This window comes from Astyanax mexicanus, chromosome 6 (assembly GCF_023375975.1).
Source record: "Astyanax mexicanus isolate ESR-SI-001 chromosome 6, AstMex3_surface, whole genome shotgun sequence".
NCBI classification, from domain to species: domain Eukaryota; kingdom Metazoa; phylum Chordata; class Actinopteri; order Characiformes; family Acestrorhamphidae; genus Astyanax; species Astyanax mexicanus.
Window position 1 is genome coordinate 36,330,796 of NC_064413.1, and position 15,424 is coordinate 36,346,219.

The window sequence follows — 15,424 nt, forward strand, 5'->3', positions numbered from 1 at the left end:
AAAATATTAGAACAGAAGTTGCTCTTCCTCTAAATTGCATTAATTTGCTGCAATCTGTGTCATGTCTTTCACTGTGTTCTCCTTTCATCTTTTGCTCTGTTCCTATTTGTCTCCACCATGTCATACACTGTTTGATGTCATTTTTTCCTCTGCTTTTCTTAGTAGTTGTTTCCTTTGCTTGTCCACGGTTCTGTCCTGGTGAAGCTATTGTATTGCTTATTACGATTATAGCTAAATATTTTTAGTTTTAAACAGAACTCCAGAAATGGACTGAACAACCTTATTTGCTCCCTAACTTAATCTGAAATAGAACATCCTTTGAAAACACAACTTGAAATAAATCTCTTTCTGACCATGAATGCGTGTTTTACACCATTCTACTGGAATTTTTCACCTCTTTTGTTTCGCCAGCTGCTCCAGGTCTCTCAGATTTGCAGGGTGCCTTCAAAGGTGTTTTATATGATAGAGTGCTGGACTCAGAAGTCTCCAGTTTTACTCGATTCCCAAAACTTATGGACTTATAGAATTGATTCTCAGCCCTAGACATCAGTGCCTCAGTGTAGTTTCTTGTACTAGAACCAGAGGTGGAAAAAGTACTGAAAATTTGTAATTAAGTAAAAGTACCTTTACTTTGCTAAAATTCTATTCAAGTAAAAGTAAATGTACCCATCTAAAAATCTACTCGAGTAAAAGTAAAAAAGTACTCAATTAAAATGTACTTTGAGTAAAAGTTACATAGTTAATTTTAATTATTTGATGTAAAAATCATAAATTAAATCCTTCTAATGAATTATTATTCCACATAATAATTTGGACATTTCAGGCAGTATTTGTTCAGACCACCCTATTAAACATTTTCAAGAACAAGTGGCATAGGTTTTTATGATCCATTTTTTTCTTTACTTTTAAAAGGTTATGGTCATATAGGTGACTATAAACTGTATTTTTATAGTTTTACAATTCATTATTATATAACTTGCCGTTGCTATGTTTTAACTGCTATTTACTTGTTTTTTTTAAAAAAACATCCAAGCAGATTGTTTAATGTTCTCAATACAAACTTAAGAAATTATCATGAAAAACATGAAAACATACAAAAGAATGTTGGTCGGCGCATACGCAGTGCTGTAAAGAAGCACATATTGATGGGTAGCATAACTCGACAGAACACCGGTTCCCCCGAGCCGCGCACAAAGACCCCAGACTACACAGCGACTCTCCCGCTAATCGTAATAAACACTGCTGGGAAACGTTCAGCTGCGCTGCCATGGAGAACAAAACTTTAATTTAGACAATTAGTTTTTTTTTCCAGCATTTCATTTGTTACTCAGTAACAGTGATTTTTCCAATCTAGTTAAGTAAATTACTTGAGTAAAAGTAAAATTACCTATTTTAAAAATTACAAATTTCTAATAAAACCTACTTAATTACAGTAATGTAAGTAAATGTAATTTGTTACTTTCCACCTCTGACTAGAACTAAGGGGACTAGCCCAACTCTTGATAAAACAACCCCACACCATAACTTTACACTTGGCACAATGCAGTTAAAAAAGTACCATTCTCCTTGTAACAACCGAACCCAGACTTGTCCATCGGATGGAGAAACGTGATTCGTCATTCCAGAGACAAGGTCTTAACTGCTCTTTAGTCAGAGCATGGCAGTATGCTTTACACCACTTGGTGATGTAAGGCTTAAATGTAGATGCTCCACCATGGAAACCCATTCCACAAAGCTCTCTACACACTGCTCTTGAGCTAATCTGAAGGACATGTGAAGTTTGGAGGTCTGTAGTGATTGACTCTGCAGAAAGTTGGTGACCTCTAACCTCTGTACACTCTGCAACTCAGCATCCACTGATCCAATGATTGGTCATTTTTCCTCGCACTTCGTCGCTGAGTTTCTGTTGTTCCCAGTTGCTTTCCCTTTGCCATAATAAGAACCATAACAGGCCTATTTGGCTGCATCTCCTTAGAACAATGACTCTTCCTCCCCTGTCAGTTTTGCTTAAAAATGCATTTTTCCCCAAAGTAGTATATGATTGGAAATGTTCTCCTGTAATTGATTCCAACGTTGCAAAACTGTCTTCACTTGAATCACAGCTTTCAGGTAAATGAAACAGAACGATGCACTTTAATGCACTTCTGCGCCCATACAATGCACTGTGAATGTCACAGTCAGTATGAATATTTACAGCTTTAGTGAGTGTGATCATTTGACTCATGATCAAATAGGTGAGGAATACAAGTGTTACAGTAAAATGACAAATGATCACAGATTAGTGTCAAAAAGGAAGGACAAGGTAATCAGTCACTAAAAAGGCAGAAAAAGCAAACAGGTAGTGATGTACAGTGGCATTTATTTCCTCTTATGTTTCTTGCCTGTTTTGAGTTTGTGGCACTGCAGTTCCTCTACTGGTCGACACATCAGCTACTCCATTCCTGACCCACTCACAATCTGGCACTGCAAACGTGTTGCTTGTTTCTGTTGCTGGCTCTGACGAACATTAGCACATCCATATAAGGAGAGCTGAGTAGCTTGTTATTGGGAAAGAAGAAAAAAGAAGAAAAAAAAGAGAAAACCTTGCCCAATAAGCACCATCTGTGTTTTCAAAGTGAATCATTCTCGAGGCTTCATGACACTTTTGAAATGAACACATCAGAACCTTGGTCAGAAAAGAAAAAAAAATCTATTAATTCAATAACTGACCAGCGATAGTGGAGAAGTATCTTTTCGAGAGTTACTTTTCGAGCGAAATTGATCCCGAAGTAATCTTCTTCAAAGAGAAAAAATAGATTTAGTAGAAAGTAGCCCTAACTCTCACTCTGAATTAGCGCCTATCTAATAGGTGTTTTGAGTGCGAGTGCAGCCTCTCCTGGGTGTTTCCTTGATGGAAAATAGTAGAACTTAATGAATATTGGTTTAATTTAACTCTAACTCTCTATAAAGTCTTTCATTTCCAAGTAATCAGTTAATGCTGTTTTTGTATTTCCTCAAGATGACCTCCTGAAAACAGAACAGACAGCCAAATACATTTAACAGGATGGTGGTAGGTGGGCTCTGTAATTGTCAGTCTGTCGTCCAGAAGGCAGACTTCATCTCTTCTCTTCTTAGCTTTCATCCATTCAGTCATTTCCTGGCACTGATTGAGACTTGGATCGCTCTTTAGAACTCTGCAACTACCCACTTCCTTTACCTTCCCTCGTTCCTTGTGACAGATTGGTGGCACAGGATTTATTTCTCCTTTGCGTTCCTCCACTCTCATTTTTACTTTTACTATTTGCTCTTTTAAATAGGATGATGTTAGTGTGTATTGTTTCCTAGTGAACTTATTCACTATTTATTACCCATTTCTAGTCAGCTTTATAGATAAGCTGGACATCAATCTATAGTGTTTTACCTATCTAAGGGACCATACTCTCTGTAGTGATTTAAACCTTTTGGTCTTGACTGACATGATTTCTTTACTCGCTCATGTCCTTCCACCACTGGCTGCAATCTGTACTCCATCCCTCCTTGTCTACTCTTCACACTGATGAGTTCCTTTCTTCACAATTCCTCACCAACCAGCAAGATCTTTTTTACATGCCCATTTTGTGTGCATGTCCTGCACAACATCAAGAGGAAGCTAAGAAAGTGTAGGGAATCACAACTAAATTCTAAACTTTATACATACCAAGTAGGCTCTCATAAGAAGTAAATGGTATGGAATTATCTTTATATAGTGACGTTTGAAGTACTGGCATCTTATCTCCGCAATAACTTTTTTTAATATTATTCTATTTCATACTTTTTTCAAGCATTTCTATTCCGTCTTCAACTTTTTTTTAACCATTTCAGAGGAATCTGTTGCCTTTTGTGCAAAGGTTACCATAGTTGGAACCATTGTTTCTAACCAAAAAGTTTTGCAAAAGTTCTGCTGTACAATTCTGCTGCCAATTGCCATAATATCGTGGCTGTTTACAGGTCAGAGATGCCAGGCAGGAAGGATAGTGCCTACCTAATGAGGGCTAAAATCTGTGAGCCACCCCAACAGAATCCACCACACTTTTGGGAGCACAAACCAACCAGACAGTTCAAGGAGAGCAGAACAAAGCTATTTTTAGAAGAGCTTTGGATTCAGCATTTCAGAATGTCAAAAGAAACCTTTGAAATTCTGGGTGTGGGACCAGTCCCAGAAGAAACTTCATCTGGGCCATAAATGGGCCAACTGTTTCTAATCCGGCTAAATTCTGATAATGTTGGCAGAGTTAGGGCTTATTCTGTTCATATTCTGGGTGACTTTTGGCTAAAGAACAGCAGATGTTAGTTGGGCCAGAATTGACCCATTATTCCAAACCGCAGCCGGGCAAGAGGGGTGTGGCGGAAGTGGGCCAGATCTGGCCATGCAAAAGTTTGCTATTTGGGGATGTTTACAATCACCAGCCCCCCGTGACAACTGAGGAGAGTATTGCCATTGCTTTAGAAAAGCTAGACATTTGGGTAGTATAGAGAGTATAAGAGTAAGTGTAACAACAGTTCATTATTATGTATACACTGTGTTAAATAATAATAATTGAACTTAATAAAGTGGTATGTCATATTAATGGATGTGCAATAGACACAGTGAGGCTGGGGAAGTGGGTCCATTTCTCTTTGTAATGGTTATTTGGTTGGTTTTGTGTTGCTTGTCAGGGGTTATATGCAAGTTATGTCTTTATATGCTGGTGTTTGTGTGGAGGGTGAATAAGAGTCTTAACAGTGGGCCATCATTTTAAGAAAGAATTAATGCATGTTGACAATAGCTGTCTCTCTCCCTGTTCCAGTAATGTTGTCATATGTTGCCTTTTTCCATTTTTATAGATTTTGTTTATTGTCTATTTTTAAAATCCTGGTTGAAAACCTGCTTTTGATTTGATGTATTTCTCCCATAACTTCGCAATCTCCATCAGTTCTATCAGTAATTCTTTGGCTTGTTTTTCTTCACTTTCCAAACAACATAGCTACTGACATCCAGCAAATCCCATCGACATTGCAGCATTCCACATCCCAGGACCTGTTTCCCTTTATCACTTTCATCATAAAGAGCTTATTGATCATCATGATTGACAGAACGCTAGCCATCTTTAAGACCTCTAGACAGCTTTGAGAGCTGCACCTATAGACCAAACCTTTTCCTTTATTCACAAAAACTCTTAAACATGATGCTTCTGCAATGCTCACGCAGGCTTACAATATCAAAAGCAGACCTGCAGCTTTGTGCCTGATACCAGTGGTCAAACCTTCACCAATAACTGAAGCTCTTCAAGTTTCTTGACCTGCTATCCTGTGAGACACGTGGAAGACACGTATCAACACACTCTTCTGTCTCGTCTATCACCGGTTGTCTGAACATCAGATTTCATCACCTCAGACATAGACTGACAATCCATCTTTTTCAGAAGCACTTGGATGAATATTGCACTTGGTTGCAGATCATATTACAGTCACTTATTTCTGTATTGTGCGTCTTTCTATCTTGGGAGCAGCACTGCTATTGTTGACTGTCTGGCAGTGTCCTAACACATGGTTATTTTAGACTAACTAACTGCAGCTGTAATTTGCTCTGGGATGACTTTGTATAAATGCTGCAAATGTATTAATGGATGAAATGCAAATGTAATACAGTGTGTAATTGTCAAGGTCTTCATGTTTTAGCTCTGCCCTCTCTTGTTTCCGTTGTCTTGTGCTTTTGTATTTGTCGTTTTCTACTTTGTCTCTGCATGTAGTTTGTTTCTTCTCCTGTCCAAAGACAAAGATGCAACCACATTTTACCACAAAGCCACTATTTCTCCTGTCCTTCACTTGTAGTTTGTTTCCTCTCCTTTAATAGGTGTTTTTGTCTTTGTATTTAAGTCTTATGTTTATTGTCTTGGGTCAATCTTAGTCTAAAATGTATAGTAACAAAGTTGAACTACTTCACTGCTATACTTAAGTACTTAAAAGCTGTATCTTTACTTACTATTGGATTACATGATCAGTAATGGTCAAGCTGAACTTATAAGAAAACTACACTGCTCCCATTCTGCCTTTTGCTCTGCAAACTTTCCACTGCTTTCTGAAATAATTTCACAACACAGAACTGTTATTTTATTTTCAGTGCTTGATTAGTACATTTTACATTTTAGCACTGGTACTTTATATATCTCTGCACATAGTTCATATGCTAAAGTTTTCCACAAGAGTTTGGCTTTTTTGACATTGTAATCATCATGTTTTTTAATTGGTCAGAAATTTGACTGGGATAATTTGTAATTGAACTCTTTCAGCTTTTATACCATAAAAGTAGCAAATTGTCATTTTGAAACTAAGTCTAGTCCTGACCTGCAGAATATTTGTCAGCCCTCCGACTCCACCCTTTCCTGCCCAACAGCGCTCAGCATCACCGGAGTGCTGATTACTAGTGTAACCCCTATCCCCAGTTAATTTGAAGAAATAAGGGCCTGAGTTCTTTCTATTCTTTCCCGTCTCTATTTTTGTAAAATTAAAATAAATAAATAAAGGTAAATTAAATAAAATAATAAAAAGTATAATACACAACAAGAAGGACTGTCACACAGATGTATACAAAATAGCCAGTACTTTACTGAGTGTATAAAAATGGAGGGTAAATAGGCTTAGAATTGAGCGTCCTTTTCAGTGCTTTAAACAAAAAATAAATAAATAGCAGGCTTTAAATAACATTAGAGTTATATCCTTTCAGAGCTGAATAGGACCTTTCTTCAGATACAATAGTACAAATACTCAGTGTAAAAATACCCAAGTGTAACTTTAAACCACCAATTATAAAGTCAGATTTTATACAGTACCCAAATTATTTAAATGACTATTAATTATTTCAATAACCAAATATTACCAATTATTTAATGATTATTATAGCTCAGAATTATATTTTAGGATTATCTCTTATTTTAGAATTAGTATTTTAGGTTTTAGCTGTAGGATTAATTTTAGGAACAGGATTTTAGATTTTAGTTTAGAATTAGCTTTAGACTAATATACCCCCTTTTTCTCTCTTTTAGAACTACACTGTGAGTAATATATTTACACCCTTAAACAGAAATTAACCTTTTATAGTTTGCTTATAAAATAAAATACAACCTAACATTAAATATGTGGGCCCACTTTAAATAATACACTCAAACACTCAAATTCACAGAATAAAGGAACAAAACAAAATGGTGCAGGCCAGGTTCGATGCTAACGTGCGTTGTGGCCTAAAACTGAAAGGCCGCTTCACTCTACTTTTTCCTCCTCGCCTCTCCCGTGCTGCTACTCCTGCCTCGCTCTCGTTCTGTCTCTCTCTCTCTCTCTCTCTCTCTCTCTCTCTCTCTCCTTCCAATCTGGTACTCCACCCCTCACCTGTACACTGTCCCTGAGTAGCTCCCTTAATCACTTTTAAGTGACCTTAGTGCAAAAACACAGAAAATAAATGAAATATGTACTCTGTACTGTAGTACTTTTTTAAACAATCCCTATAAATTTATATGGCTTTATTTATTACTGTATTTATTAGTGTCTCTATTTTAGAACTAGAGAGTTTTAATTTTTTAGCCAGGGCTACACTAGCCCCGCCCCACTCACCTTAATGCAGTTTGTTCTCTTTATAGCAGCCTCAAGCTGTAGACTTATACCAGTGTTTATTTGGTATTCTGACCTTTGCCTCAGCCTTTTATTTAACTGTTTGCCAGAAATTTGAACTTTGCCTGTTTCTTGGACTGTGTTTAGTTTTTGCAACTGCATAGTAAAGATACTTTGGCTCATTCAAGTCTGTGGCAAATTGCACATTTGTATCCCATGTAAATTAGACATATATTTTAATTCTAATGTAAGATTGTTACATTACCCCACCTCCCCATGCAAAAGTAAAATGCCCTTGTTTGATATTGAGTTCTTCAAGATAAATATGCATTAGTTTGAAATTAATTAGTTTGAATTTAGAAATCATCCTCTGGTTTGTAAAATGTCCATTGTTATACAGTAGCAGTGCTCACTCTGCAACAGTTTATAAAAATCTACTATACACTTAAATATTGAACAGACCAGTTATGCAGACAGTATGGTGCTGACCTCCACTGTGAACAGTATGCCCTGATATTTGAATTCCTTCTTTTGATTCAGGACCATCATAAAAATGCTTTCCCAACATTAGAGAACGGAATCGCAGTTCACTTTAAAGCTCACCAAGACTCACATTTTTTGGTGGATGACGGCCCTGTTGATTCTGCATACCTGAGCACTGATGGACTGTTTGCACCTGTTAAAATGGACCGAACTGAAGAACTAGTTTGACAGCTCCACAAAACAAGGTAAGTGTGAAAGCTTCTTTAATGTCTGTTGATGTACTTCAGCATATGAGTGTGGTTTCCACTCCATTCATAAGCAGCACTTTATCTGGTGTTCAGCTGAGAAGAATATTCCAAATCATCGGAAATCAGACAAAAAGCATTTGGGAATTATTAAATTAAAGCTTGTGAGTTGCAAGGAGGATGGACTAGTCAGAAGATTCTGAATGAGCTATTACCATTTGTAGTGATGTAATATTGCAGTACACAAGTAAATAGAGTGCATCCAGCTACTCTTACATTGTTTTTGTTTTTATTTATTTATTTTTTTTGCATGATTTTCCTGTTTACAGTTTTTTTTTGGCCCACCACCACCCTCTCTCTTTGGAGGACTATTTAAGACTTTTTTTATTGGTTATTCATTGAGGAAGGATAGGGTCTGTTCTGTGTTTACACTTAGTCACATCAGGATTTGATATGGATTAAACCCAAAACCACATACAAACGCAAGTGTAAACACACTTGAGACATTTGGAACAGATGCAAATCACTCAAACCACTTCAGGATCTAATCTGAGACACATTTGAGACATATTTTGCAGCAGCTCAAACACATCTCTCTCTCCCTCTCTCTCTCTGTCTATTCTGTCCCACACATCAGTGATTTTGCATATTATTAAAATCTGATCAGAAGACTATCCAAATACTAGTCACATAAAGTGACCAGGTTTAGTTTTCTTTTCTTTATAGTTCCTGGTTGAAATAGGCCGCTTTTCCACCAGCATGGTGTCGGTGCTGGTGCCAGGTTCCCGAACGGTTCTTTGCGTTTCCACAGCAAAATCACAGGTTCTCGACCAGAAAAGCTGGTTCCGTTCTGGCCCCACAATCTTGCTGGTCTGGAACCAGCGAACCTGTGATGCGAGCAGCCAAAGGGCGGGGCGTCTCCAGGGCAAAGTTTTGAATGATGATGAATGAAAATGAATCAACAGAGCTCCACTGAGGACAGCAGCACAAGTTTCAAGAGGAGCTCGGGTTCTGCCATGTTGTTTTCAAATCTCCCCCTGACTTCTGTTGACGCCCACATTCGCATACGTAGTGAGTGACTCCTTAGAGCAGTGGGAACACGTGTTCTTAAAAGGTTCGCAGGTTTGCAGGAACCGGCTCCGGCACCAGCACTTTGTTAGTGGAAAAGAGGTAACAGTCACCCACTTTCCAGGTTTGGTTTCTCAAGTCTTTCCAGTAAAAATAAACCAGTAATTTTGACAGGGATTATTTGTAATTTGTTACTTTCATCTTTTATACTACAGAATACATTTTAAATCTAGATCTAGCCCCGGCCTATAGTATATGCTTTAGTTTTACCTTATGGCTAACGGGCTAATGTGGGCTAATGTAATTATTACAAGAGTTTCTCTGTGATTTTATTTCTGACCAAATGCATCACAATATTAATTTTTATGAACTGCACGCTTCTGCATCGGTAAAGATTGCAGCACCCTTTATCATTTGTAACATAAACCATAAAAATGACCTTAGGTCATATGAATCATTTGTGAATCAAAAGTATTAGTTATATTAAAAAAACTAAAAATCACGGTACAAAGAAGCTAGAGTAACATTACAGTACATTCTATTTTGATATGTGTTTAGCTTCAGTTTGGTAGTCAACTAAGGAAGCAATCAGTGGAGAAAATAGCAGAGATTGTAAAAGGCCTTAGGCTTTTAGCCTAACTCAGATCCCCAGTTTTCCATCCGGCTTTAATTTTTACTCATGCCTTGAACTTCACTTCTGTGGACACTGGAACAAGAAAAGCTTTGGCCACGAAGGTTAATCTGTGATGTATAATAAGCCAGTCAATTTTCCAGTCCTGTTTTGATAAGAAACTATTTTTTTTTCTTTGAAGAAGGACAAAACACTGTTTGAAGTTCACGGTGTGTCACTTCCATGTACTGAACTCTCATTATTCCATGGGAGTTCCAAGGTAATGGGGCACCAAGGTAAACAGAGTCTGACATCCTAGGGCCCCTTTAATAGATTGTAATATGTGGAACCGGTCAGATGTTTTTAAAGCTTCAGTTGATGTAAAATATAGTGTTTGTTCACATCTAACCTGTTTGTTTAGGTTAGCATTGATTAACATACACGGTACAGTATGTGCTCATGTGTTTAGGCAAGTTAATCACAGTGACCCCAAAACATGTTTGTAATATTGCCCTCTGAGACACGTTGGCCCAGATTCCACAAGGATTTACTTCATGGAAAACGTGTTTTCTTTGTGTGGACTTCACATGAAGCTACATGATACAGTGCTTGCAGCTTTTCTGTGCCGGTTTTGTGCTTTTCCAATCATCAGATCATTTCTTACTCGCTCTCGCTGAAATGAGCCAGTCTACTTCACTGCAAATCTTTTTGAACTCTGATGGATCCATATACTGCAGTGTTTGTACTTCCCTGCTTTAGTTCGCCAGCACACACACACACATATACACACACACACACACTCTGGTTCTCTCAGCAGTAGCACAGAAACATGGCAGAGAGACTGCACCTCAGCGTGCATCACTTCAAGCAGGGAATGGTGAAGCCACTTGGGTACGTTTTGGCTCTGTATCAACTAAATGAGTTATTTTCTACCCATCCCCTCCTCCATCCAAATGTGTTTTGATAAAAGGCCATGAATAAAACCGGCATGTACTGCTGGAGGAGAGGGAGGAGGAGAGATTGAGACTGTTTTATATGATGACCCACTTACTTACTATCTGTCAGCCATGCAATTTGATTTCAGAGTGCATCCCTTAAATTCTCTTATTCTATTTCTGTTTGTTTCTCTCTCCCTCTTTGAAATAGAATGTACTCAATACTGACTTGATGTGTATAGAATATGTGGTTTTGGTCATTTTACCAAAAATTAGCTTTAAAAAAAACCCTGAACAAAATGATTCTCCAATCATTTTACACATGTAGCCTGTGACTAGAAAGTTCTAAAAGTTCTAGAAAGTTCTGGCCCTATGGGTGGTCCAGTCATGACATACAAAGGTATCTAAATGTCTAAATGGTGGAATCCAAAGCTTGTCTGAACAAATGGCTCAGCATGGTTCTTCCAGAACTGTCTGGTGAGTTTGTACTCCCAGGTGGGTGGCGGATGTCTTCAGGGTGGCACAGAGATTTTGGAACAAAGATTCCAACACAAAAAAATGCAAAGAAAATGGCTGTAAAGTTGATATTTTACTAGAATTTTTTTCCATTTTGCATGTTGAATGCCAAATTGCCAAAGTATTTCAATTGTTTTTCAAGCTCTTTTCATTTTGCATCTGTATCCTATGTCCAGTCTGTTGTTATATATGTTTCTAATAGATGGGTTTTTGCAGAAAACAATATTCAAAGATCAAGACTTCTATTTTTGATGCCTATTCCTGACATATAGCAGATGATTCTGAGCTAAATATTGCTAAGTTAAAGTGCTTGTGCTCATATTTAAGGTTCAAACTCCAGCACTGGACTAACAGCATCCTTATTCAGGCACCTAGATTTGGACAAAGTCATTGTTGCCTTTCAATATGTGCACATTTCAATATGTGAGAAGAATGAAAGTGTACAGAAATTGTGGGCCAATATTCTGGCCAATATCTTACAAATATACAGTACTTACGATAGAAAGCAATGGGCAGGTGCTGTGGTAACAGATACAGTAATATTACAGAGGTGTTATATTATGGTGTACAACAGAAGCGACAAAGCAAGATCAGATTGAAAAACACTGGAGTCTTTTATTAAGGGACAATGGGGACATCCAATAAGAGATACTCTATGTCCTGACTCTATGATCTTCCTTTCTGTCGATTTAGAGGTGTGACAAAACCACACTGCAAATAGCGTTCTGGCAGAAAATCTTTTTTTTTATCCATCTATTTACTTTGTCGCCTCCTATCTTTAAAAACAACACCTCCGAATGTCGAAGTGATGCGTGGTTGTGTGTTTCTAGGCCACAATAATAAGTAGAGAGTGGGAGGTGGCAAACATTCCGCTTAGTGCCCAGTGCGTGGGGAGTGGGGCCGCTAGCTCCCCCGCCATCCGCCCCCTACCGCTCGGTGTCCTCTGTCCCATCAAGGGACGGTGTCCTCCTATCAGTAAGGAGCTTGGTGTAACGGATGCCCAGGGAATGTGTGGGATCCATCAGCCCCAGCCCACAAAGAACATGTTCACTTTAATAGCCACTGCCCGCTCCTCTCGTCCGCCCGCACCCAGTCCTAGTCGTGCAATTAACAAAGGTCAGTGAGCAGTTAATCTCAAAAGGGACACAGTGCGCTTACATAACCTAGACTCCCCGCTGTGCCAATTTCACAGTTATAAAGCTCCAAGAAAGTTTTTTTCTTTTTTCCCCAGCTCTGCTCTCAACTGATGCTGTAAATCCGAGTGTCCCGTCTGGCCCAGTACAATACGAATATTTCCGTGATGCTCGTCTTTTCTCTCAAGCTGTTTTGTCGGGTAAGGAAATAAAGGTCCTGAAATGCTTTTTGACTAGATCAGAAAAAGCCTTTTAAGCCTTTGGAATATTTCTTTAAACTTTTAAATGATGCTTGACGTTCACATTGTTCATTTATTAAATGGTTGTTTTAAGAACCATCTGTTGAAAGATTATTTCAGTGCTTCTTCAAGCAGCACTCCAGCGAAGGCTTTTGGCTGCTCCTCGTTTTTAAGTGTATGTACACTAAGATGCCACATGCCATGTGATACTAGCTCCTGTCCCATAACTTTTGCCATACCTAATGGAAGCCAAAAAACATTGTACTGATCTACAGGATATGCATGTTGGGACTCCTGCCTTGAATGTGGATGTGATTTCTGCCTCCAGACCAGTGAGTTTTTTTGGATTTCTAGGTCACATGACATCACGTTCAGTAGCTCCTCCATTTCCACTCCCTGTTGTTTTTACGCGGATCTCCGTAGAAATGCACACCCAAAGTGTAATTATGGTGTGTAGCAGTGGACAAATAGCTATTTTATTGAACACGAGGTGAGGAAACTGAGAGATGGACTAAAATTACCAGAGGACCACAGAGTTCAGTGAAAGTTCAGCCTATATTTTTCTGAGAAAAACTCATTCATGGCCATTTCAGACAGGAATAGAATCACAGAGAACCCCCCATAAAAGAGGAAACCCCCTAGAAGGAACTAATCCCATTCTTGTGTCTGTTCACATGGACAATTCTAGCCAGACACCTCCAGTCACAATCATGTGGGTGATAATACCTTGTATTTCTGGTACACACGTGACGCTGTGAATTTGCTCAAACTTCAGTAATTCACATCACCTTGGCATGGACATGCTTGCCAGTGTTCAACTTTTTTAACAAGATAATACCTCACAACTTACAACATACAGGTGTAGGTGTAGACGTTCCCATGCCATCCAGTAAGGTAACATTTCAGGGTCAATTCACAGTAAATACTGCTATCTATTTTTTGGCGTGCCAGTGTATGTCCATTGCTTGTATGTAAGTGAGCACCATTTCAAATGAATGAATTCAGCTACTTAAAGTTGCTGACTCAAATGTGCAAATGCAGCTTGATTACTCTCTGTAGTACCTTTTCAATTGTCAATTGTGGGCTAGCTGGAGGGGCATAAAGCCCCTTAGAATTAAGTTATGTTTCTCTGTAGAGACAATTGTATAATACACTTCATTTAACTGGCTACATACTGTACTGTATGCTCCTCACTGTTCCTCACTGTTCTGTTTTTTTTATTGCTCTAAGATGTGAGTGATGGCACTGCAACATCTCACAAACACCCTCAAACTGTCTCTACAGAGTCCAAGAAATGCATTAAAGCAGATAAATAAGATAGGAAGTGGTAGAGAGACAAGTAGATTAGCACCGCCAGAGGGATTTGCAGAATCTGTGTATTTGACCTGTCCATCATCAGACTGGAGCAAACGGAATGGCGCGGCTCTGATCTGATCAGAGCCCAATCACTCGCTCCACGCCTACAGCAAACAGAGGGAAAACAAACTCTGCACTTCTTTCAAAGCTGGAGAATCACTGGGGGAAATTAGAGGGTTTTCTGAATTGAAGGGGATCCTGTAATAGTTTGTTTTAGTGTGTTTTATGTTGTTGGAGACAGAATGTCTGTGTTTTACATCTGAAGACATGCATTCATAATGCATTGAGAATAGGCTCCTCCTTAATTTATACTGGCTGTCTTACTTCCTTTGTCTTGAATGGATCTACACGGCCATGGAAACCCATTCTATGAAGCTCTCTATGGTCTACTGTTCTTAAGAAAATCTGTTGTTGACCTCTGTGCACTATTCTCTTCAGCAACCACTGACCCCGCTCTGTCATTTTATGCTGACAGAGGGAGTTACTATCATTCCCTGTAGCTTTGATACAATATCACTGACAGTTGACTGTGGAAAATTTAGTATTGAGGAAATTTCACAACTGGACTTCATTGGAATTCACTGAGCTCCTGAGAGCGAACCATTTTTTCACTGATTTTACAGAAGCAGTCTGCATGCCTATGTGCTTGTTTTTTATATACTTGTGGCCATGAAAGTTGTTGGAACCCAAGTTCAGTCATTTGGATGGGTGAGCAAATAATTTTGGCACTATATTATAGTTTAACACCATGTGTAAAGAGTTTATTCACAATTAAACATGAATATCAGCGCAACTTTTTTCCTGGAGACGTGAAGGAGGTGCTTCAGAACGCTGTTCTCTACCACTCTGCTCTGTATCATCAACATATATAGTAATTCAGTAGTGAGTTGAATTCTTTTCCGGAGCGCGAGTGGAACTGGTGTGCTTTTCATGAGTGTGTTTTATAATCTGGGTTTAGTGTTAATATTTATAAAACTGTACACATCTATTTAATAAAAAAAAAATATATATATATATATATATTACTAGGCCTGTCAAGATAGATTTTTTATGTGGACGATATATTGTTCCAGAAATTATTACAATATACGATATTTTGTTCATTTTAAGACTCTTAAATGCCACTGACAATGATAACAGAATAGCATAAAAAGTAATTATACACTTTTTAAAGACAGCAAAAGTTTAAATAATCATTTATTATAATTAGTTTGGGATTAGTTTATATACTTATTTCTTC

The 15,424-nt window shown here is 38.2% G+C and overlaps 1 protein-coding gene across 1 annotated transcript in view; it reads left to right on the forward strand.

The window, feature by feature from the left end:
- LOC103046162 (STEAP family member 2, metalloreductase) overlaps positions 1-8,479 on the forward strand; it is a 48,945-nt gene extending 40,466 nt beyond the window's left edge. The window contains exon 5 of the mRNA XM_022673632.2: positions 8,140-8,479. Within this exon, the coding sequence (XP_022529353.2) occupies positions 8,140-8,310 (171 nt within the window). The 3' untranslated portion in view covers positions 8,311-8,479. The remainder of the gene's footprint in view (positions 1-8,139) is intronic.
- The last annotated feature ends 6,945 nt before the right edge of the window (positions 8,480-15,424 follow it).